This window comes from Balaenoptera borealis (assembly GCF_965194805.1).
Source record: "Balaenoptera borealis genome assembly, chromosome: 13".
Taxonomy (NCBI): Eukaryota; Metazoa; Chordata; class Mammalia; order Artiodactyla; family Balaenopteridae; genus Balaenoptera; species Balaenoptera borealis.
Genome location: NC_138870.1, coordinates 6,939,793 through 6,964,085, shown reverse-complemented (window position 1 = coordinate 6,964,085; position 24,293 = coordinate 6,939,793). Strand labels below are relative to the sequence as shown.

The window sequence follows — 24,293 nt, the reverse complement described above, 5'->3', positions numbered from 1 at the left end:
CGCCCCGCCCTTTGTGACGTCGGCTGCCTCGCACCCGCGGCCCCCGCCCGCCGGCTACCCTGGCTCGGCCCGTTAGAGGCCGCTCGGTCCGGGGAGCACGGGCGACCGTCCGGGGCCATGAGGCAGCTCGCCGCCGCCTCCCTTCTCTCACTCCTGAGGGGTGAGCGCGCGTCCGCCCCCGGAGCCCTCCCTGCACCGTCTCTGAACCGCCTTCCCCGGGGCCGGCCGCTTCCAGCCCCTCCCACCGCCAACCCCCACCCGCCCTCTCGCCCTCGCCCGCGGGCTCGGCGGCCAGACGCCCCGGTCCCCGTGTGCACGGCCCCGCTCCCCCGGCTGCGTCCGCCCGGCCCGGCGGGTGTCGGAGGTGGGTCCATCCGTGGTCTGTTCCCCGCCCCGCAGTGCTGCTCCTGCCTCCGGCACCGGCCCCCGCCCGGGATGCCCTCTCGACCTCCACTCCGGGCAGCCCCCTCTCTCCCACCGAGTATGAGCGCTTCTTTGCGCTGCTGACCCCAACCTGGAAGGCAGAGACCACCTGCCGGCTGCGTGCAACCCACGGCTGCCGGAACCCCACCCTCGTCCAGCTGGACCAGTATGAAAACCACGGCCTGGTGCCGGAAGGTGAGGGCCCGCCTCGAGGGCCAGACCTGTGCTCGCTGGACCCGGGGCGAGGGGATGGCTGGCACCTCACCCTGAGCCCGCGTGCTGGGCTCTCCAGACCCCAGGAGCCCACCGCCCCGTCCCGCCCCCTCCCAAAGGGCGTGCCCCCTCCCAGAGGGCGTGCCCCCTCCCAGAGGGCGTGCCCCCTCCCAGAGGGCGTGCCCCCTGGTGTGTTCACCGCCGCCGCACGCCCTTCCCCAGGCGCTGTCTGCTCCGACCTCCCTTATGCCTCCTGGTTTGAGTCCTTCTGCCAGTTTACTCAGTACCGTTGCTCCAACCACGTCTACTACGCCAAGGTGAGGCCGGGACAGAGGTTGGATCTGGTGTCAAGGATCAAGGGACAGTGGGTGGCAGTGGCTCCAAGCCAGCCTTAGGTCCTCCCTCCCTGCCACTTTGCCATCATTTACCCAGATTATACGTGCGTACAGTCTCACCTTGGGCATTCAGACTGTCAGAACAATCCTGTTACTGCAAGAAAAGTAGGGAAGAGGGATGGGAGGAGGCAGAGATAAGCCCTTCCAGCAGGTCAGTGATGTCACTCAAGTCAAATGCAAAAGACTGAAGGCAGGCGTGTGGGCCAGACGGGAGTCTGATCTTGCAGGGGACCCTTTCTCAGGTCTAGAGAGTTCCACCGGGGGCCATGTCCCCTCATTCCCGCCCAGGAACTGTGAGAGGGGAGACCCGAGGGACAGGGACTGAGGATAAGCAGGAGTAGAAGTCCGCCCTTTGGGAAAGGCGTTCCCACTTTGCTTCTCTCCTTGCAGAGGATCCGGTGCTCCCAGCCAGTCTCAATCCTCTCACCAAACACTCTCAAGGAGGTGGACACTTCCTCTGAAGTGCCGCTCACGACGATGACCTCCCCCAAGTCCTCCCACATCACAGGTGAGACCCTCCCAGCCCCCGGGAGACTCCCAGCCTCTCCTCCCACGAGTCCCAGAGCCCAGGGTTTAAGGCATCAGTGGGAGGGACATGGGGAGATGAGTCGGTGGAGGTGGCCACGGGCAGCTATTTACATAAGGGAGAGCCTGCTTTTTCTGAATACAAGTTAGGGCTTTCCTGTCCCAGGATGTTTTCTGACATTATGTACATTTCTGCCCTGAACCGATTTTTCCTAGCTCCCCAAAACCTTCTTGCATTAAGAAGTGCTCTGAGACTTTTCCCAGCTAACATCTTCACTCTAGAAAGGATTGGTTACTAGGTATTCAGAATACTTGGTGTTTCCTAAGTGAGGGGGACAAAAGGTGGTATTTGAGGTGGGTTAGGGAAGAGGACCACTTGTAAGGGAGGTGGAAAGGGGACCTGTAACACCGCCACCACTGTCGCCATGGTAATATTCTTTTATTTTGATATTTGTATTCTTTCCTGTGTTTTTTATGCTCGACTGCGTGAATATGTGTAATTTGGGCTGCCTTCCTCTGCCTTTGTGTTTATGTATGTGTTTGTGTGTGTTTATGTGTTTATGGGCGTCCCTCTGCGAGCAAAGACTCTGGGGGTCAGAAACCTGACCGTCCCTTTCCCTCCTCTCTCTTGGTCCCTCCCACACCCTGCTGCAGCCACAGAACGACAGGTCTTCCAGCCCTGGCCCGAGCGGCTTAACAGCAACGTGGAGGAGCTGCTACAATCCTCCTTGACCCTGGGCGGCCAGGATCAAGGGCAGGAGCACAGGCAGGAGCAAGGGCAGGAGGAGGAGGCGGAGGAGGAGGAGGAGAAGGAGGAGAAGCAGGAGGAAGGACAGGGCACAAGGGAGGCGCTGGAGGCTATGTCTGGGTTGCAGGCAGACCCAGAGCCCAAGACCGAGTCTGAATTTGCGTCCTCCAACCCTTTCTCCTTCACTCCCCGGGTGCGGGAAGTGGAGTCCACTCCCATGATGATGGAGAGCATCCAAGAGCTCATCCGATCCGTGCAGGAAATGGATGAAATGAATGATGTATATGAGGAGGAGAATATCTGGAGAGCCCAGAGCCCCGGCAGGTACAGGAAGTTCTGTCTGCCCCACCGGCCCTACCTTCCCTGCTCTCTTTGGGAATGAGAAGCCCCCTTTGCCAGCCTCGGCCTCCAGACCCACTCAGATCTGCCTGGGCTTCAGGTGCACCTAGCCGCTGCCCGCCTCGCCTGCTCTGTGGCCGTCATGGGCTTAAGCACTGCCCCAGACGTCCGTCTCTACATGAAGTAGTAGGGTGTGCCCTGAACCTAGAGCTGCCAGACTTGGGTTCTGGGGTTGTCTCTGGCCCTGATGAGCACTGCAACTTTTATTTCCCCTTTCTGGATCTCAGTTCCTCATTTGTAAAAGGAGGCAGTTGGTCTGGAGGCCTCCAAGGCCCCGTCCAGCATGCTAAATGTGTGTGACTAAGACTAGACGCTAAGGGGAGGGGAAGAGACTGGGTGGGCTTTCTGCCCCAGCCCTCTGGCCCATCCCTCCCAGCCGGTGCCATCTTCTTGCAGTCTCCTGCAGCTGCCCCACGTGGAGGCCTTGCTGGCACTGTGCTACTCGATTGTGGAGAACACCTGTGTCATAACCCCTACAGCCAAGGCCTGGCAGCACTTGGAGGATGAGATCCTTGGTTTCGGGAAGTCGGTATGCCCACCATGCTGTTTAATGGCTCCATGCTCACCGGGCATCCTCTGGGCCTGGGGAGTGGGGGAATGGGCGGGGCTACATAAAGCCCGAGGCATCGTTGGAGAGATTCTCTCCACGTGAGAATCCCTTCTTTGGAAGGGTATCTCCAGCTCCCCTTAGAGGAGGAAGGCACAAGACCGAGTCTGGAATCCATTTCAGTCCAGAATTCATTCTGTGGCTGCGCCTTGTTAGGTTTGAGTCATCTCCTGAGCCAGTTCACCACCGGCAGGACTTGGCTTTACCTTACATGTAGCTCTTCTTTCCAGAGGGATCATAGAACCCTTTCCGGGGATCTGTAGAGAGATCCCAGCCTCGACGTGTCCTCAGCACCCAGCAAGTCCTATTCCCAGGAAATAGGACTTTCAAAAAGTGCAAGTTAGCAAATGTTTGTTGAGAGCTGGTATGCCAGCCAGTCATCCGTTTGTTCAAATATTGATCGGGCTAGGTATTTGAGATGTTAGCAACTCTGTCCTAGGTATTTTAGCAATGAGTACAACAGATCCCATCCCCTGTCCTCCTGGAGTCCGGTGGGAGAGACAGACGCGGAAACAGGGAGAACGGTGTGGCAGGATCAATGCATGACGGATAAGTACAAAGTGCAGAGAGCAGATGGAGAGCACAAACGCCGCGTTGGGCAGGATCGGAGAATTGCCTCTTGGAGGAACTGATGTGTAAACTGAGACCTGGAGCTAAAAGAAGTTAACCAGGGGCTTCCCTGGTGGCGCAGTGGTTGAGAATCTGCCTGCCAATGCAGGGGACACGGGTTCGAGCCCTGGTCCGGGAAGATCCCACATGCCGCGGAGCAACTGGGCCCGTGAGCCACAATTACTGAGCCTGCGCATCTGGAGCCTGTGCTCCGCAACTAGAGAGGCCACGATGGTGAGAGGCCTGCGCACCGCGATGAAGAGTGGCCCCCGCTTGCCACAACTAGAGAAAGCCCTTGCAGAGAAACGAAGACCCAACACAGCCGTAAATAAATAAAAATAAATAAATTTAAAAAAAAAAAAAAAAGAAGTTAACCAGGCAAAAGAAGGGGTTGGTAGAGGTTCCTGCTAAGGGGTTTAGTATCAATATGTGCAAAGTCTCTGAGGCAAGAAAGAGAAGAAATTCCACGTGGAACCAAAAAAACAAGCACACTGCTGCTCCCGGCCCGCAGGGAGCCAAGAGCAGGGATTCAGTAGCATTACAAAAGGAGTGTGGTAGGTGCTGGAGAGAGAGTTTTTCTGGGTCTTTTTGTTTTTGTTTTGGAGTGGAGGAAGTTCAGGAGTGGTGGAGGGCTCACTGGATTTTAAGGCTTGGTTGAGGGAACAGTAAGGAGACCATTTTACCTGGAGATAGAGTCGAAGAGATAATAAGGGTCATGATGTGAATAATCCCGAATGGCAGTCTGAAGCATTTGTATTTAATTTGGTAAGAAAAGAGAATTCAATCATGATTTGGGGTCGGGGACATGATGATGCGTCCCCCGGGTGCTGTGAGGAGGAGCAAGCAAGGCGCCGTAAGAGATTCTGTGACTGTGACACGCTGACAGGACGGACTGGCGATGCTGCAGGGCGAGATCCTCCTTCCTCCTGGAAGGCTGGGGAGACTCGCTCAGCGCAGAGAGCCCCACCGGGAGATGATCGGCTCCATGTCCAAAATGTCATCCAAGAACTTGGAGGTTCTGAACCTAGGTGCTCGGGCAGAGGACAGGTTTTGGAGTTGGAAGCACCAGGACCAGTGTCTCAGCTCCACATGCACTAGACGTGGGTTTGAACAATTGACTCAGCCTCACAGAGCCTCGGTTTCCTCGTCAGGCAAACGGAGGCCTGCTTATACCTATGCTAGTAGAAGGTTCCTGTGGAGACCAAAGGAGATGATGGCATTTATCGCCATGGTGCGCAGCACCGTGCCAACTCTTTGTGAATATTAGCGTTATCATTAGCGGAGAGGAAGGGAGGGTTATGAGTCTTTTTCAGACAGGCTAAGTTAGACGTCTGTCAGGCACTTGGCCGTGGGGATTTGGAGCTCAGGAAAGAGATCAGAAGTGATGGTAAAGGTTTGGGTGTCACCTGCAGGTAGATGAATGTTACCTGTGAGTAGATAAATTATCCAGGGAGAGGGTGAAGAAATAGAGAGCCGACGGGAGGTCCTTGAGGACCCTTGGGGAGGGGGGCAGGGAAAAGCCACAGGAGCTTCTGGAAAAGACTGAATGCGGAGACATCCTGCGGAGCGGCTCTGGAGGGCGGAAGCGGGGGAGTCTCAGCCTCAGTTCCTCAGCCGCACTCCTCCTCAGGTCTGTGACAACCTTGGGCGGCGACACGTAGCTACATGTACCCTCTGTGACTTCTGCTCCCTGAAGCTGGAGCAGTGCCACTCGGAGGCCAGCCTGCAGCGGCAGCAGTGTGACAGCTCCCACAAGACGCCCTTCATCAGCCCCCTGCTCGCGTCCCAGAGCATGTCCATCGGCACCCAGGTACCGTGCACGGTGGCCTGCAGCGGCCGGGGGCCTGGGGCAGCAGGGGGGCCAGGACGCTCACCTCTCCCCTGTGCCCTGTGCCACAGATAGGGACCCTAAAATCGGGCCGCTTTTACGGGCTGGATTTGTACGCCGGGCTGCGCATGGACTTCTGGTGTGCCCGGCTGGCCACCAAGGGCTGCGAAGACAATCGAGTCGCCAGCTGGCTCCAGACTGAGTTCCTCAGCTTCCAGGATGGGGACTTCCCCACCAAGGTCAGCGCCTTCCCCAAAGCTCAGCCCCACCCTGCTCACCCCGGTTCCTTCCGGTCCCTTGCTCTGGGGAGCCCTAGGATGTGGAGGGGGGCTTGGGCCCCTGGCCTCACTGAGACTCCTGCCTCTCTCCAGTAGACCCCCCGGACCCCCAGGAGAGCAAGATTGTGCTTAGCAAGGGAGTAGGAATCTGGAGGGCTGGGCGGGCACAGGGCATGGGGGCATGAGACAGGTCTGGTCCCGGCTCTGCCGGTTACCTGCAGGGGGTGGGGTGGGGGACTTCATCTCTGCCCCAAACGGCTGGTGACAGTGACCCAGTGCTTCCCTGCCTAAGTCTGGAGGCTCCTTCCCAAATCTTCCAGTGCCTTCCCTCTCAATGGGATCAACTTTGCTCCCCGCCCCCAGAGTTATCTCCCCCCCATGGAACTAGCTGCTGTCGCTGAGAGCCCGGCCCCTCCCTTCTGTGGTTTAGCAGGAAAAATCAAGACCAGGAAAAGCAGAGGCAGCTTAAGAAAGGGCTTTTATCTGAGCCGAGGGGTCTCCTCCCAGCTCTTCTCCCTGGGCCCCTAGATCTGGAAGGGGTCTCGGACCGCCTCAGCTGCTCCCCTGGATCTATAGATGGTCAGGCGAGGTTCACAGAGGGAAGTGACTGCCCCAGGGTCATACACTAGAGGCACTTCTGCCCTCTTCCGGACTAAACCGCCCCTAGGAAGCTCCCTGAGATGGGATCACTGCTTGGGCCCCTTCCCGCGTTCTGGACCCTTAGTGCCCCTTCCCCGGCCCTCGTCCCTCGGCTGCTTTCCCAGCTAGCTGACCAGCAGGGCACCCCCTTCTCAGCTCCAGCTCCTGGCTTCTTCCCAGCAACTGAACCATGGCTGAGGGTGGGACAGGAAGGGCAGAGGGGACACCCCGGGTGCAGAGGGTCTGGTTCTGTGCTCTGGTCCTGCCATCGTGGGCGCGCTCTGCAGGGCTGGTGTCTGTGAGGCTTCTGATGTCTTCCCACCTCCCATCCCCCGCTCCTGGCTTAGATTTGTGACACAGAATATGTGCAGTACCCGAACTATTGTGCCTTCAAAAGCCAGCAGTGTATGATGAGAAACCGGAACCGGAAGGTGAGCCCCTCACTCTGCCGCCCCCCACCCCCACTGCCTCCCATCAGCCCCAAGGGCTGGTCCGTTCTGGGCCCCCCGTGGCATCCAAGCATCAAGGGTGTGGAGAGTGGGTGCATCTCCGGACAGAGCCTCCTCCGTGGAGCTCTGTCCCCACTCCTCCCGCCTTGGGGTGAGCAGCTCTCCCAGGCCCCCAGGCAGAGGGTTCCAGGAGGGAGGGAGGCTGCAGATCAGAGGCCCTGTGGATACGCCAGGAGGGAAGAACCCCCAGCCGGGTTGGGCCTGAGAGGCTGAGGCCTCAGTCTTGCCTCTTGCTCTTACTCACCAAGTCGTCTGAGCCAAGTCACTTCCTCTCCAGCCTCAGACTCCTCATTTCTGAAAGGGGTCGGGGGGGGGCGGCAGTTCGGGCTACGTGGTGTCTCTCCCCGCTTTAAAAACCCACATCTGAGTTTCCTCCTGCCCTCTGCTCCCTGTGCCCACGCCCGCCCACCTCCTGTTCTTGAATTTCCAACACCTCTGGCTCCTGGCTTTCCTGCCCGGACCACGTGCGCCCAATCCCCGTGCAGGTGTCCCGCATGAGATGTCTGCAGAATGAGACGTACACCGTCCTGACCCAGGCCAAGAGCGAGGACCTCGTGCTTCGATGGAGCCAGGAGTTTAGCACCTTGACTCTCGGCCAAGCGGGCTGATCTGGACTCTGCCCTCTCCCCACCCACTTTCCACACCCTCCATTGCTCTCAGACCCCAGGTTGTCTCTTACTTGGCCCAGACTCATGTTTCCCTCGGGTTGGGGCAGCCGTCCCGGAGAGGTCTGCGATGGGAACTCCACCTACCTTAAAGGACATCTTTACATAAAATGTTTGTTTTCAACCTGTGTGGACTGTTCTGGTTCTGATCCCCCCGTTGGCCCTGCCCCCCTGCCCCGGGGGAGTCAACCCTCCAACCCCTGGATCCATCTGCAGGCGAGGGAACCATGGGGATGGTACTCAGGGAAGCAGCCCTCTGCCAGGAGGAGAAGCCCTGAGAAATCAGAGTTGGATTGAAGAAGGTCACAGCCGGTGTCTTGGAGACCATGTGGGCCATGGGGGCGTGGGTGTCTCCATTTCTGAAGCCCTGATCCCATGATCTCAGATGTGAGTGCAGGATTGTCCCTCCGGAGGGCAATCTGAATGAGATTGTGTCCAGGGGGACCAATCCCAGACAGTAGGGTAGAACTTGCTCTTCATAGTAGGAAGGAAACAACTGGGCTGGAGCTCAGGAAACCTTTGCTGTGACGTCCGGTCATGGGCCCGATGGCCTGAATGTGGGGAGGAGCTGCATCTCGAAGCATCGGCCTTTAATAACCTGGGATCTCCCAAAACATGTTCGGGGGACACACATGTGTGGGGAACTATACAGCATTTAAAAGAAAACATTTACTATGGAAAAGCTCAAACATGCACACGTAGAGAATAGTGTAATGCACTCCCACGCACCCTTCACCCAGCTTTGATTACCAACACGCAGTCAACCTTTTAAAGGCGTGTCGAAGGCTCTGAGAAGCCCTGAAATAGAGAAACCTGTTCGACTTAGTGTCTCCCATACTCGTTCGACCGCACTGTCCTTTTTCACCTACCACTCAAAGCTTGTTTTCGAGTACTGAGCACAGACAACCGGCCCGGCCCTATTGATCCTGAAGACAAGGGGCTCAGCTCAGGGTTCAGAGACTAGGGGCTGTCATCTGAGCCCTGCTCCCACTCCCCATCTGCTGCCCCCCACACAGAGGGAGGTATAAACCACACGTGGCAAGAACGAAACCACCTGCCGGAACCCAAAGGAGACAGCCAGGGGGAACTGCCGAAGACAGCGGGAGGCTGGGGGTTAGTCATCTGGCATCTGTGGGTGGGTGTGCCAGTTAGGCTTCCCGGAAACTGCAGGGAGTGTGTGAGCCATGGGTGGGTGGGTGGGTGGGGGGCATTAGTGGGGGAGAGTCGGGGCTGCATTAAGTGCCATGATCTGCTGGGGTTTCTTCTCTGGTCAGTCCGTGGAGGCCACTGAGGGCACTGCTTCCTCCTCTCTCTCTCTCCCTGCCCTGCTTGGGGTTGGGTGCGTGCAGGGAGCTGGGATCTGCCGAGATCTGCTGAGGTGCGTGTGTCCCACCCACCGGGAACAAGTCCTACCAGCCCAGCCCGGCCCAGAGCAGGCAGAAGCAGGCTTGGAGCAGCGGCTGAGCCACAGTGGCGAGCACAGGTATGGGGGCGTCCCAGGTGCGGTTGAACCTCACAGGGGCACATGGGGCAGCACCCCTTCTTTAGAAACGGGAGACATGGGTGGGGATGGAGGTGAGAGGGGGCCCTGGGCCCTGGGAAACCTTTCTGAACAAAGAGTTCAAAGGGACGGCCTCAGGCAGGCAGACCTCAGACAAGCGGATGATGCGCCCTAGACCTGAGGCACCAACGTACCCTGGGGCCTGTATGTCCGGGGGCTGTGTCTGCCCCTTCACCCGTTAGGCCCCCGCTGTCATGCTGAACCCCAGATCCCAGGCCACTGAGGAGGGAGGACCCTCTGGGGATGGTTTCCAGCCCTTTCCCACTCTCAGATAAGACAACCCCTGACCCTCTCACCCCAGGGCTGAACCTCTGCTGGTGACAATGAACTGATCTGATTAAACTCCACAAGCGGGTTCAAGGCACAGATCTGCTCTCACAGTTATCCCTCCCAGCTAACCAAAGAGTTCTAGTGGTGCCTTAGAGAGATACTGCCTTCACCCAGTGCGTTTTCTTTATAAGAAGATTAGGGACTTCCCTGGCGGTCCAGTGGTTAAGACTCTGCGCTTCCACTGCAGGAGGTGCGGGTTTGATCCCTGGTTGGGGAACTAAGATCCCGCATGCTGTGCGGCACGGCCAAAAATCTACATATAAAAGATAAAAAATAAAGTGTTGGTAAAATTAGTTTAAAAGAAAAAAAAAAGAGGATTAGACCAGCTGTCTCCAATGTTCCTACAGTCTGGTAGAATGTGGCCCATGGGTGTCATGAAGTGGATAAAATTTCAGGTACTGACCATGGGGTTGGGGGGGTGATATTGGAGGGTGGGTGAGGCCTTCTGATACCTCTGCGTCACACCACTGAGGGCAGCTGCCCACCTGTCCCCTGGGTCTATGGGGGCCTCTCTGACGGGAAGGGGCCTCCCATCAGGTCACATCTCCAGTCCCTTCAGGATAAGCTGAAGTTGTCGCCGAAGAGAAGATGGAAGCAAGGCTTGAGGAGGAAGCAGAAACTTATTCGACCCGCGAGCCTCACCTCCTGGCCGCCCAGAGACCCCAGGGCCCGGCTGTGCCTCTGTCTGATGCCCCCAGCGTGTACCCCTGCAACACGGAAGCCTTGCACGCCCAGGCCCGCGGGGAAGGGGGCAGCAGAGGCGTGAGGGCTACGTGTGGAGCACGCTCAATGCTGCCCGAGGTCAGGGTGAGGGCCATGAAGCCAAAGGCTCCAGGAGGTTTCTCTGAGGCAGCGGGACCCAGCCAGGTCCCAAAGCAAGGACCACCCAGAGCACAGGGCTGCGGAGGGAGGCTTGAGCCCATCTGAGTCTTGATTGGGACTATGTTTCCCGTTTTTTTCAGCTGTTGACAGCAGGGTGGAGAAACGTCTGCAGGTGGGGAGGTGACAGCCATGCACTGGGGAGACTTAATTATGGAGCTGTAGGTCGCCTTTGCTTTCTGCCTTTTCCTAGAAAACATTTCGGGAGGGATGAGATGAGAATACCCAGGCATGGTGCTGGAAAGGCAGGAAGAGAGGCTCAGGTGGGGAAGGGTGGGGAGAGGCTGGAGCAGGAATCTGGGCTGGAGAAAGCAGAGCAGGCTGGATCAGGGAGGAAGGAGGATGGAGAGAAGGTAGGACACCCGGCAGGGGGGAAGAACGTGGCCCCGAGGGCAGGAGGAAGCCGTCCACTCAGCCCGGTGACCTGGTACCATCTCCACCCCACAGGCTCCCCAGACCCAGGACAAGCTGATGGGCAGGACTCGTGTGTACCCAGAGCAGCCCTGGGACGGAGCTTTTCACGAAGCCTTTAGACTTCCTGAAGCTTTCGCTGAAGGCTCAGCACAGTCTGGATCTGTTTGGGGAGTCTGAACCTACAGGCGTTAAGAGGTCTTCACAATTACGAATGTCTGTGGGTAAAGGGTGCATCTTCTCGTGGCTGCCAGGGTGTAGCGGCAGAGGAAGTGGGCTCAGCCAGCAACGCGCAGGAGCGCGTACCGTGCGGGGGAGGTGGAGGGTGGACACGCTCCCTGGCGCCTGGCCGCCAGCACCTAAAAGAAGGTGGGAGCTATTCCAGAGCTGGTCTTCTGGGGCAAGGAGGATGAGGAGGACTGACATTCCCACTTTCCAAACTTCTGAAGGACGTGGATTCCTGAGGAGAGGAGGTGGGGTGTAGGGGGGCAGGAAGCACACGGAGGGGGTGGCAGACAGGAGGAAGTTGTACAGAGACGGGGTGTCTCTCTCCCCTCCCTGCCCCCATCACTGTCCCAGATCACCCATCCCTTTCTGTTCCGCTCCCCTCTGCATCCCTGGTCAGGCGCCAGAAGGGTGGACACCACGGGCCGGCTGTGTGGAGGAGAGGAAGGGAAAGATCATGATCTAGCCTCCTGGCCACTTTTATCCTCCATTCTCACTTCCTGCCAGGGCAGAAAATAGCCCTGCCCCTCTGACTTATCTCAGCAAAGAGTAGTGCCCAGCCCAGCTCAGAGGGCAATGGGACAGGTCCCAGAGGCCCCGAGGACATAAGGAACCTGGGCCCCGGGTGTGCAGGTGGGAAGCTGAAGGACAGAGGAGCGGCGTGGAGGAAGGTGGCCGCGCACCGTCTGGCGTGTGCGGGGTGTGGGGGGCTGGGATGTGGGCGGGGCCATCCCCAGGGCCTCGCTTTGCCTCTCAGCGCCTTGGGGCCGGGATCTGTTTGTGCACATCTGCGTGCGTGCGTGTGCTCCTGAAGCTGCCTATCTGTCTGTCCGGCTAAGGATAATGTCCCTAAGCGGGGACGGTGTCTGCTTTCCTCCCCTGGCTCGGCTGTCTGTGCCTCCATGCGTGCACACGTGTGTTACAGGCTGTGGATACACGTTGATTCGTATGTTACTAGGGATCTTGTGTGCACATCGCTCAGTGTACCCTTAACTGCGTGTGGCCTTGCACGCGCATGTGTGTGTGTGTGTGTGTAGTGGTGTGCTCACATGACCTCTGGGCGTGCTGAGGTTACTGAGCCGGCGTGGGCCTCCACGTCCCCCTTCTCCCTGGTGAAATGAAATCCCAGTGTCTCTGCTTTTCTGGGGCACCGCTGCTTCTTTGCTTTACGTCTCCCACGCCCCCCAACCTGACCTCTTGCTCAAGGCAGGGCTGAGGAGAGCGCCAGGCCACTCCTCGCCCACATCTAGAGCCCTCCTCCCACTTCTTGTTTGCCTCCTTTTTGGCAGTTCTTCCATCTTTGCCATCTGGCCTGGCACTGTGCCCATTCAGCTCCACTGATGGGGAGCCCTCGGGAAGCAAGCGGATCAGGTGGGGACCAGGGCAGGGGCCTGGCAGCTCTCAACAGCTTGGGCCATTCTGTGTGAGTCTGTTGGAAAGGGGTGGTTTTTTGACAAATAAACTCAAGGGCTTCTCCGCTTTGGATTGGAGTAAGGCGAGAGCATCGCCATCTACTCTCCTGAAGGATTCCTAACTCTCTACGTTTTAGTAGCAGCTCACCTAATATATGTTGGTCTCTTTAACATTGCAACTTTGTTGACGAAAGACTTGGGATTCTTGGAAAATAATTACCCATTCACTCATTCAGTGTCTAGGATGTGCCTCCTAGTTGTAAGGAGCTATGGATGCTCCAAGTAATGCTTAAGAATGATAAAATGTTACCGTGATTGTAGCTGTAACTGTTATTGAAGTTTTAATGCAAGCTGTTTCCAAACGAGCCTTTCAAAAGGGACATGCCTTTCTCTGAGTTATACGTGCGGACAGGATAGTCAGGAGTGTGATAAGAAGTGGTTGGACTGATGCAAGAAATATTATAACAGGATTACAGGCTGGGCGGACATGGGGGGAGGGGGCAGATTTCCTGAAAGGCAGCCAATGAATATCACAAGGGCCTGCTAGGTAGAGAGACTGAAGTGTGAGTGAGCTTGGGAAGAAAGCTGTAGAAGGTGTGGTCCGCACTCCAGGACCCTACTGTCTGGCTGGGGAAATGGGACAAAAACACATGTCATGACCTAAGGAGTTCAAAGCAGCAAACTGTTTCTGTAGGTAAGGGGAAATCATCAGGAAGAGCATATTCGTGTGTGCGAAAGAGAGATGAGTTTGTGTTGCCAGTGTTTGAAGTGGGAGAAAGAAGGAAGTGGGTTATTAAAAAGTATATGTTTCAATTGGACAAAGGAGGAAGTAAAACGCTTCACCTATGGGCACAGATTTGATATAGGCAGCTATAAAAGTTAGGTGCTCTGTGTGGCAGCCAGCCTCATACCCACCCACCCACTCCTGTTGGAAGCAGCTTGGACTTTGGAGCCCGGATGTCCTGGATTTGCGTCCTGACTTCACTCCTCACTGACTGAGCTCTTGAGTAAAAATCAGGAGAAGCTCCTACCTCAAAGGGCTGTTGGAAGGATTAGAGCTTGTGCGTGTAAAACACCCTGGGAGATGGTGAATGATCAGTAAATGGCAGCTATTATTTCTGACCCAACATTTATGGAGGGAGGGCTGGGGCTACACAGATGAATAAGTCACAGGCCCCAGGCCCTCCCTCAAGGAGCTCCCAGGTGGGCGGGAGAGGCAGACCAAGAACAGCCAGTTATAGCACAGGTGGGAACAGCTGACCTGTGGCCAAAGTGCTGGGAAAGCTCCAGTGAGGGGACTCGCCTGGTGGGAAGGGAGGGAGTCAGGAAAGGCATCACGGGGTCCTGAGAAATGATTGAGTTTGCCAGTTGGAGAATGGGAGGAAGGGCATTCCCAGTTGCAGAAACAGCACGTGCACAGACAGAGCCCTGAAGATGTAAGGTATGTGCAGAATTATCACTAGTTTGGCGTGACTGGAGCAAAGGAGCATGGGAGGTGGGCACGTTTCAGGAAGAGAGTCTGGCGTTACTTGCTTCTCAGCACGTTTAAGACCCACCTAGCATTATTTTCATTGATGAAATTGGTATTTTGCAGAGAAAGTGTTTCCTTATTCCCTTCAACTGTTGTACTATGCTTCTTACAAGTCTTAAACTGCTGGAGTCAGAGTCATGGTTGGAGGGAGAACAAACAAACGAACAAAAAAACCCTAGAAAACTTGTTATAGTCATGTTTACAACTTGGTTCCATGTAAGGATTTAAGTGGCTCCTTTTGAAGGGAGTATGCTCCGTATCTTGGGATAATCGCTCAGGGTCTCCGGATAACTTCTGTCCCTAAGATGGCCCATGGACGCCCATGTTCATTAGCATGATTCACAATAGTCAAAAGATGACCCAAGTAACCATCAACAGATGAATGGGAGAACAAAATGTGGTGTATATATATAGGAATATATTATTCAGCCATAAAAAGACTGTAATTCTGATACAAACTACCGCATGGACGGACCTTGAAAACTTTAAGCTAAGTGAAATAAGCCAGACACAAAAGGACAGATATATGATTCCACTCAGATTAGGTGTCTAGAATAGGCAAATTCATAGAGACACAAAGTAGAATAGAGGTTGCCAGGGGCTGGAGGGAGGGAGGATGGGCAGTTATTGGGTAATGGGTATAGAGTTGTTGTTTGGGATGATGAAAAAGTTCTGGAAATAGTGGCGATGGTTACACAACATTGCGATTGTACTTAATGTCACTGAATTGTACTCTTAAAGATGGTTAAAATGGTAATTTTAAAGTTATGTATATTTTACAACACACACAAAATAGATGGCGCCTGGGGGTCGCAATGCAGGGATGGCTGCTGTGGCCTTATGGCATTAAGGAAGGTGGAATCCTAAGACCAAGTCCTGTCTTCTAACTCCTCCGCCTCTGATCACATCCTTCCTCTGACAGCTTTTGCCTGGGGACAGCAGCGGCTGTGGTCTGCCCTCTCCAGTAGCCTCATCAGCACGCATGGTACTTCCTTGTCTCACTGCCACCCTCTCTGGGCCCCCTTCGAGCCCTTAGGACGAAATAATCATCTGCCCCCATCAGGGAATCCCAACTAGGAAGGACCCGAGTCAGACTCTCCAGGGGAGCACCTGGAAAAGTTCAACCCACGGGGCCGTCCCCTGCCTGGAGGGACTGTGCTGGTGTGTGCGATCAGCCTACGGCAGCGGTTCCCAACCTTTCTGGCACCAGGGACCGGTTTCGTGGAAGACGATTTTTCCACGGACGGGGTGGGGGGATGGTTTCGGGATGATTCAAGAGCATTACATTTATTGTGCATTTTATTTCTATTATTATTACATTGCAATATGTAATGAAGTAATTATACAACTCACCAAGATGCAGACAGGAGGCAGAGCTCAGGTGGTAATGTGAGCGATGGGGAGCGGCTGTAAATACAGATGAAGCTTCTCTTGCTCACCTCCTGCTGTGTGGCCTGGGGGTTGGTGACCCCTGGCCTAAGGGACCCCCATTATATTACTGTCCCCATTTTACAGATGAAGAAACTGAGAGAGGTCAAACAATCCAGCTGAACCAGGTCGCTCTGACCACAAACCCAGCCCACACAGGAGCAATCGTGGAGATGAGGCTGGGATTTTGTCCTGTACTTGGGAGTTTGAACTTTATTCTTTAGATAATGGGGAGTCAGCGGAACGGGCTGGTGCCAGGGGAGGGGCTGCACAGTACTTCTCACCACCTGACATAATACCTTTTTACATGGACTGTATTATGTCTCCCTTCAATGGAAGGGAGCATAGGTGGGGGCAAGGCCTTTGTTTTGTCCACTGCTGTAAACATGCCTGGAACCTTCTAAAGTCCCAGTAAGCATTTGTACAGACTTCCCTGGTGGTCCAGTGGTTAAGACTCCGGGCTTCCACTCCAGGGCGCACAGGATAGACCCCTGGTTAGGGAACTAAGATTCCACATCCTGCATTTTGGCCGCGAGGCCAAAATGATAATAATAATAATAATTAAAAAAATAAAATCCTGGTAAGCATTTGTAGAAGAAAGAAAGGAAGCAAGGGAGAGATATTAGTAGATAATAACAGTAAGCAAAGCACTTTAAATATATCATCTCGCTGAATCTAACGACCTCGTGAATTAGGGGCCCCTCTCCTTTTTTTTTTTTTTTTTTTTCCTGGTAAGGAAAATGAGGGACAGAGAGATTAAGTCACTTTTCTGAGGACAAGAGCCCAGATTTAAACCTAGGCAGGCCTGACTCTAGAGCCTGGGCATTTAGCACTGTGCCATAGAGCGGGCTGCAGAAAGCTGTTCTGGCCAGAAGGACAGTGGAGGAAAGATGTGAGGCTGAGAAAAGGCCCAAGAGGCCAGCAGGTTCAGCTATATGGCATTTGTGTCTTCAGCCCTTCCTTGCACAGTCTTGACTTCTGGCTTCCCTCCTATGCCAGGTCTCCACTGCGGCCGATGAAGCTCTGACCAAAGGCATCTGATCCTTCACAGCTGTCCGTCCTGCAGCCACAGCCCACAGGCCTATGCCCGGCCCCCACTTGCTCTGGGACTCTGTGCAGCCTCCAGGCCCCTGACCTGGAGACTGGAGATGAACGCGAAGCCAGGACGCGGGTGCGCCCCCTGATGCCCCCGGCCTAGCTCCTCCTCGCCCTTGGGCACGATGCTGGCCAACTCCTCGGCCAACGACTCTGATCTCAGGTGCCCGGACCACCAGCCCATCCACCACCTGCACTTGGTGGTCTACAGCCTGGTGCTGGCTGCAGGGCTCCCCCTCAACGCGCTGGCCCTCTGGGTCTTCCTGCGCGCGCTGCGCGTGCACTCGGTGGTGAGCGTGTACATGTGCAACCTGGCGGCCAGCGACCTCCTCTTCAGCCTCTCGCTGCCCTTGCGCCTCTCCTACTATGCGCAGCACTACTGGCCCTTCTCGGACCTCCTGTGCCAGCTGGCGGGCGCCGTCTTCCAGATGAACATGTACGGCAGCTGCATCTTCCTGACCCTCATCAACGTGGACCGCTACGCCGCTATCGTGCACCCGCTGCGGCTGCGCCACCTGCGGCGGCCCCGCGTGGCGCGGCTGCTCTGCCTGGGCGTGTGGGCGCTCATCCTGCTGTTCGCCGTGCCCACCGTCCTGGTGCACCGGCCCTCGACCTGCACGCGCGACGGCCGCCGGGTGCACCTGTGCTTCGAGAACTTCAGCGACGAGCTGTGGAAGGCAAGGCTGCTGCCGCTCCTGCTGCTGGCCGAGGCGCTCGGATTCCTGCTGCCCCTGGCAGCCGTGGTCTACTCTTCGGTCCGCGTCTTCTGCACCCTGGCGCGGCCCTACGCCACGCGGAGCCAGCAGCGGCGGAAGACGGTGCGCCTCCTGCTGGCCAGCCTGGTCATCTTCCTGCTGTGCTTCGTGCCCTACAACGCCACGCTGGCCGTGTACGGGCTTCTGCGCGGCCACGTGGTGCTGGCCAGCCCGGCGGCGCGCAACCAGGTGCGCGGGGTGCTGATGGTCATGGTGCTGCTGGCCGGCGCCAACTGCGTGCTCGACCCGCTGGTGTACTACTACAGCGCCGAGGGTTTCCGCAACACCCTGCGCGGCCTGAGCGCTCCGCTCCGGGCCAGGACCTCGGCCACCAAAGGGTCTCGGGGGGCACCCGCCGAGCCGCCCGCTGAGACCTCCCACGCCACCGTGCCGGCCGCCGCCAGCCAGGGGCTGCTCCGGCCCTCCGACCCCCGGGGCTCCTTCACCCGGTGCCCCGAGGACTCGTCCCTCTGAACGCACGTCGTGCCAGAGCGCGGTCCCCTCACCCCACCCCCGCGCCTCTCGCACTCGCAGACACGCAGGGGGTGCACAGGAGGGCTGTGGGTTGGGCATTTGGGCTTCTGAGCGGCAGCTCCAGCTCACAGATGCAGAAGGGAACAAAGTGTAGGGGGGCAGGGGCACGGGGAAGGAAGAGCGCGGCTGCAAATGTCTTTAACTAGGTGGTGATGGCGAGCGCATAAGGACCCCTTCCTTAGTACCTACGAAGTGCTGCTGTGAGCCTGCCCGTGCAGAGGCGGGAGACTGGATGAAATGCCCTTGGCGGGGCAGGAAACACGGCCATAGCTGGTAGCTGGAGCAGAAGATGGGTGTCCTGCCTTTACACCGGCCACAGCAGTCTTCGGGCCATGGACGCCACCCACTCCCCTTTCCACCTGGTCTCTGCCTGCCCAGCACCGAGGCGTAGTGCAAAAGCGTATTGGATGCCGGCTGAATTGGTTTCCTTCTTGTCTAGTGACTTTTAACAATTTAGATCTGACGCCCAGCGTGGGTGGGTGGGGGCAGAGGGGGTTTTCCTCCAAGTTCCTGGTCACTGTTCCCCTTTCTAGGTCCTGCCTTCCCCTTCCACCTCACCCACCCTTTCAAAAGCTCCTCCATTCTAGATCCTAAATCCACGACCCCCCCCCCCACCGTGTGTGTGCGTCTCTGCTGCTTCATCTAGAATAAGGAGAACATTCTCTGTACTAAAGTAGTAGTTCTCCAATTTTGGGGTCTCAGACCCTTTTATACTCTTAAAAATGGAGAATTCCAAAGAGAGTTTGCTTATGCTTTGTTCTTTTGATACCTGACCATATTAGAAATCAAAAATAGTAAGTTTTTTAAAACAGAAATACCCAAGCACACATTCCAATAGCTATGAGAGCAAGTGTCATCACACTTCATGAAGACTCTGGAAAACTCCACCTTCTACTCGTGAGACAAGGAGTGAAAAGGACAAATGACATCTTAGTAGTAGTATTATGAAAACGGTTTTGATCTCGTGGACTTCCTCAAAGAATCCATCCCCAGATCACACTTGGAGAGCCATACCTGTACTGAAGTATTAGAGTCGTGTGTAAAGTCTTCCCAGGCCATTATGTACATTGTTTTTACCGCTGCAAGGAGGGGGCAATGCTCAGCAAATCAGTTGCTAATTGAGTCCGTAAGGCTTGGGGTTTTCTGGAGGGGCGGGCGGGTAGGAGCTGCACACCCAGTGAACACTACCTGGAGCTTCCTGGAGCTGCAGCGGGAGGTGGGGCTGGAACTAGTTGCACAAATACTCTGGAGGAGGTGGAGGGCTTCTCTGGGCAGGGAAAAGGGAACTGTGCCAGAGCCAGGCAAGAAGTTTATGGGAAAGTTAAGAGTGCGATGGACGGGAGGACAGGAGTAGGCTGACTGCTCTGGGCAAGCTGGAGGTAAGGAAATGGAAGTCTGGTTTACAGGCCACCTACTGTTTTCCCTCTTTAGCGGAGTCGGGGCTGGGAGGAATGGCGGAGTTGGCACTATGACATCTGGAGACCCTGACATTAGTGAGATTCGTGAGGGAGTTGGTGCTATGCACATGTCCTGCATGCATTTCTGTCCCTATGTCTCTCAATGCTGTATATTTCTGTGTATGTGCGTGTGTGTGTGAGACAGTGTCAGAGTTTTCCCGGGTGTGTCTCTGTGTGTTTTAGTTCGGGCTAAGCCTTTTGTGTGTCTTTACGTGATCGCTCCAGATGGTGATTTACAAGGGTAAAACGACCCCTGGTGGCCAAACCGGAGAACTGACCCAGATTCCTCAGTGGTAGCCGTGAAGTCGGGCTTTCCTCCACCTGGCCGGTTAGAGCCCTCACCTCCCGCTGCTCTAGAGGGGGTTTGATGGTTAGCACCTGCTCCATCTTGCTCCATCCTTAGGGTTCAGGACCCGTGCCCTTCCAGCCCTGGGGGCACCAAACGTCATCACCGTCCAAAGTCTCAGGGCTTTGCCCTATCCAAACTGAACAGAATACAATTTTTAAAAATTACTTGAGTATTTTTATATGAAGATAATGTGAATGAATTCCAAAGTAATTAAAACTCACATAGCAAGTTTCTTCTAACATACTATATAATTTACTTATTTATTTATTATAACTTTTATAGTTTATTTTCTGTCCCCCCCCTCACCCCCCAAGTAGAATATAAGCTCCCTGGGGGCAGGGATTTTTGCTTGGTCTGTTCTCTGATGTATCCCCAGCATCTAGAACAGCGCCTGGCGTAAAAGAAGTACTTAATAAATATTTGTTGAATGATGAACAGTTGAATCTATTTTTTAATTTATTTTTTATTGAAGTATAGTTGAATTACAATGTTGTGTTAATTACTGCTGTAATGAACAGTTGAATCTTGCTGTGAAGTAGCTTACTATTTAGTGGGGACCACAGAACAAGTCAACAATAATTATCATTCAAGATGGAAGATGAAAGAATGCAAGGTAAGGCGCTGGCCATTAATTTGGTGGGCAGTGGGCAGCCTCTGGAGGTTCTTTTTTTTAAAAATATATTTATTTTATTTCTTATTTTTGGCTGCACTGGGTCTTCATTGCTGCGTGCAGGCTTTCTCTAGTTGCGGCGAGCGGGGGCCACTTTTCGTTGCGGTGCACGGGCTTCTCATTGTGGTGGTTTCTCTCGTTGCGGAGCACGGGCTCTAGGTGTGCGGGCTTCAGTAGTTGTGGCACGCGGGCTCAGTAGCTGTGTTGCAGGGGCTTACTTGCTCCGCGGCATGTGGGATCTTCCCGGACCAGGGCTCAAACCCGTGTCCCCTGCATTGGCAGGCGGATTCTTAACGACTGCGCCACCAGGGAAGCCCCTCTGGAGGTTCTTGAGTGAGATTTTGCCCACCCTGACACACTGGGTGGGATAAGCTGTAGGGAAATGAGGTGGGGAGAGTCTAAGGGGAAAGAAAGACTGATGAGGGAGCTGGTCTAGGATAAGTGTGCTCGCGGCCTGTGGAGGCAGATGGAAATGAGCTTTCTCCAGTGTGGAATCTCCTCTGTTTAAGCTCTGGTGGACTGTTTCCCCACATTCAGTGTATCCACAGGGTTTCCATCCTGAGAACAGAGAGGCAAGAATAGATTCAGGAGGGGACTTCCCTGGTGGCACAGTGGATAAGACTCTGCGCTCTCAATGCTGGGAGCCCGGGTTCGATCCCTGCTCAGGGAACTAGATCCCACATGCATGCCGCAACTAAGAGTTTGCGTGCCACAACTGAGGAGCCCATGTGCTGCAACTAAGGAGCCTGCCTGCCACAACTAAGACCCCATGTAACCAAATAAATAAATAAATTTTTTTTAAAAAAAAAGAATAGATTCAGGAGATGTTGCAGGCAGAGGAGGAATGAACAGAAGCTAACACTAACAGGAAGTTTAAGGAAGCCTGTAACCACTGCCTGCCATTTTCACAGGATCCCCCAACTACTGGGTGGCCAGTATGACGGGGGTGAGGTGTGGGAAATCCAGAGCCCTCACCCCTGTGTTCTGGAGTTACTTACCCCTTTGAGGCTTAGGAAAATCCAAAGGAGGAAAAGGATAAAATCTTAGATGCTGGAAGAAGAGCGTTAACAAGTTGTAAAAATACTTGCTATGCCAAGACCTCAATTCAGTGCTTAAAATGAATTATTTTATTTCATTATTATAATAACCTTCTGAGTTAGGAATGATGATTATCTCTATTTTACAGATGAAATGCCCCGGAGAAGCTGAGGTCTAAGGTCACACAAGCAGGAAGTGGCACAGCATCTGTTAGACTCCGGAACTCCTACTCTTTGCAGGACACCCTACAGTATCTCCCCTTCCTTTACTGCCCACCTTCTCATCCCTGGTTCCCTTACACCCACCGCTCCCTGGTTTCCTTTCCTCTCCTTCCCTCCTCATGTAGGCCACCACTCTCTCACCTTGAGTCTACTGTGTCATCTCTGCCCACCTCGTGCAGTTTTTCCTCCCCACTCCTAACCCACGCACCCTACAGCATACCTGCCCCTTCCTGGTGTGGCTGTGTGAGCGCTGAGAACTGAGTTCACTCATCGTTCCAACGGTGGTGGGTCCTAAAACACACCGCATCGAGGGCTCAGAAGGGAGTGGCTCATGGGTGGCACCCAAGGCAGGATGGCTCAGCCTTCAGGCACTTGGCCATGACTCCCCTCCCCCAGCTGGGATGTACTCAACATCTCCAAGACAGCACTCCTGATTGTCCACCAACTAAACTGAAGAGGACACTTCCCCTTGGTTCTCCTCAAAGTCTGTCTCCTCTGTAGAACGGTCCCTCCATGCAGTGAGAGTAGTTGGGGGAAGATGAACAATCACTGGTCTTGAGATAAAACAAATTCAGGAGAACCAAGGCAAAGGTAAGGGATCCTAAAAGGGAAGAGATGCTTGTTAGCCCTGGACCATCCTGAGGGAAATCCCTGTGGGGTTGCCACTTGGGGTCCCCTAGAAGAAATGGGGAGGGGGAGGTTAATCTCACATGGAGCCTTCCTTCTCCCTTCTTTCAGGAGACCCTGGAGACAAGGGAGGCTGGGGAACTGTCACCATGCTATCTTTTCCAGAGGAGCCCTGAAAACACTGAAAAGTGAAGTTTCTCCCAGGGGCTTGGGGAATCCCGAAGGCTCTCATAACTTCGCAATCAAACAAACCTGGGTACTAATTTCAGCTCTGTCACTTCTTGGCAATGTGACCTTAGAAGCTATTTAACCTCTCTGAGCCTCCGTTTTCTCTTCTGTGAAATGGGGATCATAATATCTACTTATTGGGCTGTAGTGAGGGTCAATGAGGTCACCTTTGAAAGGCACCTGAGAGACACCCCAGAAGGTGGATCTCTCTTTCCAACCAGGGTATGGGGAGAAGATGCTGTTGGTAAAGTCTGCTTGTGATGCTCAGCGGGAGTGTTTCTGGAAGACAGCAAGGGTTCCAGGTGAATCCTCACCCAGACAGGATTCTGCCAGCAATCAGAACCAGGGCCGGGGATGGGTGAGCGAGGCAGGCTGGGCCAGCTGCCATGGTGCTTGGTCAAGGAGGCAGGGGCAGTGACTGGCCTGTCGCCCTCTGGGGGCACTCTCTCCCCACCGGCCTTGCTGTCCACCCCACAGACAGAAGAGTGGGTGGGAAAGTGCCTGAAAGGGAGAGGAGAGGGGGCATGGGATGAAGAACCAAGCCAGGGAGAAAGGGCAAAAGAGGAGGCTGGAGGGGAAGTGAGGGCCCAGGCAGGCACAGGGTGGGGCTGGGAGAGGGGCCCAGGGCCGGAGGGCGGGAGACAGCCTGGGAGGGAGAGCGCTGGGGAGGGAGGAGGGAGGGACAGGCAGGGAGACCGGCGGCGCTGACACAGCCTCGATGTGTGGAACGGGCTGGGGTTTGGCCCACAGGTCAGGCGTCTGGCAGTATTATGGGATGGAGAGGCCTTAGGAGACAGGGGGAGTATTATGGGCTGGAACAGCCTTAGGAGACAGGGGAATATTATGGGCTGGTGAGGCCCGGTTCCAACTGGAGGCGGGAGGAAGGGGTGCGGGGCGGGAAGGGGGGGTGGTGGTGGAAGGGAATATTATGGGCTGGAGGCCTCCTGCGACCAGAGGCAAGAGTATTATGGGCTGGCAAGGCCTTCAGTGGCCAGAGGGGGGAGCAGCGGGGGATGGCACCGGCTGCATGTGACCGAGGGGGGGGCCAAGTTGGGGGGGTGGCGAGTGGGGGTGGGGGAGCATATTATGGGATAGCTCTTTGTACCTACTGCGGGGACTGCTTCTCCAGAAGATATTATGGGATGTCGTGTGTGGGAGGGGGAGAGGGGCTGGGGGATTATTATGGGATGGTGGTGCAGAATGGGGAGGGCCTGAGGCGCTCTTCCCCAACTGCCCCCCCTCCCCCCCCCGACCCCTTACTCTCTTGCCATCCTCTCTGAGGTCTGCCTTCTTTCACAAATGGCCCAAGGAGAACACCTGAAATCCACTCCCCCCCACTCGCTCTGTGGGCACCTCAGCCCATCCTAGGCATCCCGCCTAATTAGTAGCCACTTCGCGGGTGCTGAGGGGGAAAGGAAGCCCCTGGGGATGGGGAGAAGGTCCCAAAGCGGGGATGTGGTGGCCAGTGGGCCACACCTCCCACCTGCCCGGCGTCCCCTTGGCTCCCCATCCCCGTGGGTCACTCTCCGTCCCCTTCTCCCTCCCTTCCCCAAAGTGGGGGCCCTTGATCCTCCTCCCCTTCCCCCTCCCCTCCATTTCCTCTCCAGCTCCCTCCACAGCCGTAACCAGTAAAACAGGCGGCCAGTTATTATGGGATGGCTGCTCCCGGCAGCTCTGCAGGGAGGGGGCGGTCACCGCGGAATG

At 55.5% G+C, this 24,293-nt stretch overlaps 2 protein-coding genes across 5 annotated transcripts; both read left to right on the top strand.

Moving 5' to 3' along the window:
- The first annotated feature begins 20 nt into the window (after positions 1 to 20).
- On the top strand, positions 21 to 7,962 carry ACRBP (acrosin binding protein). 2 transcript variants are annotated; one of them, XM_082349826.1, is made up of 10 exons: positions 21 to 160; positions 400 to 618; positions 859 to 953; positions 1,422 to 1,539; positions 2,211 to 2,322; positions 3,100 to 3,232; positions 5,550 to 5,729; positions 5,819 to 5,986; positions 7,012 to 7,095; positions 7,659 to 7,962. In XM_082349826.1, exons 1-10 carry the CDS (start codon positions 118 to 120, stop codon positions 7,779 to 7,781), a joined length of 1,275 nt encoding a protein of 424 aa, XP_082205952.1. In that variant the 5' UTR covers positions 21 to 117; the 3' UTR covers positions 7,782 to 7,962. The 2 variants fall into 2 exon arrangements, with proteins under 2 accessions (XP_082205952.1, XP_082205953.1); XM_082349827.1 differs by having other exon boundaries at positions 2,211 to 2,628.
- Positions 7,963 to 8,963: 1,001 nt separating this feature from the next.
- LPAR5 (lysophosphatidic acid receptor 5) lies at positions 8,964 to 22,596 on the top strand. 3 transcript variants are annotated; one of them, XR_014233188.1, is made up of 4 exons: positions 8,964 to 9,321; positions 10,267 to 11,239; positions 16,615 to 19,378; positions 21,662 to 22,596. XR_014233188.1 is itself a non-coding variant. In XM_082349831.1 (3 exons), exon 3 carries the CDS (start codon positions 16,836 to 16,838, stop codon positions 17,937 to 17,939), a length of 1,104 nt encoding a protein of 367 aa, XP_082205957.1. In that variant the 5' UTR covers positions 8,964 to 9,321; positions 10,267 to 11,239; positions 16,615 to 16,835; the 3' UTR covers positions 17,940 to 20,240. The 3 variants fall into 3 exon arrangements, 1 of the variants encoding a protein (XP_082205957.1); XM_082349831.1 differs by lacking the exon at positions 21,662 to 22,596 and having other exon boundaries at positions 16,615 to 20,240; XR_014233189.1 differs by lacking the exons at positions 8,964 to 9,321; positions 10,267 to 11,239 and adding an exon at positions 11,251 to 15,172.
- Positions 22,597 to 24,293: the final 1,697 nt, after the last annotated feature.

What these genes read in the sequence shown, in the direction of transcription:
- ACRBP (XM_082349827.1), top strand. Translation starts at nt 118, where the DNA reads ATGAGGCAGCTCGCCGCCGCCTCCCTTCTCTCACTCCTGAGGG. An exon ending in TCCTTGGTTTCGGGAAGTCG is followed by an intron (nt 3,233 to 5,549) that starts GTATGCCCACCA and finishes ACTCCTCCTCAG; the next exon opens with GTCTGTGACAACCTTGGGCG. An exon ending in GCATGTCCATCGGCACCCAG is followed by an intron (nt 5,730 to 5,818) that starts GTACCGTGCACG and finishes CCTGTGCCACAG; the next exon opens with ATAGGGACCCTAAAATCGGG.
- LPAR5 (XM_082349831.1), top strand. Translation starts at nt 16,836, where the DNA reads ATGCTGGCCAACTCCTCGGCCAACGACTCTGATCTCAGGTGCCCGGAC.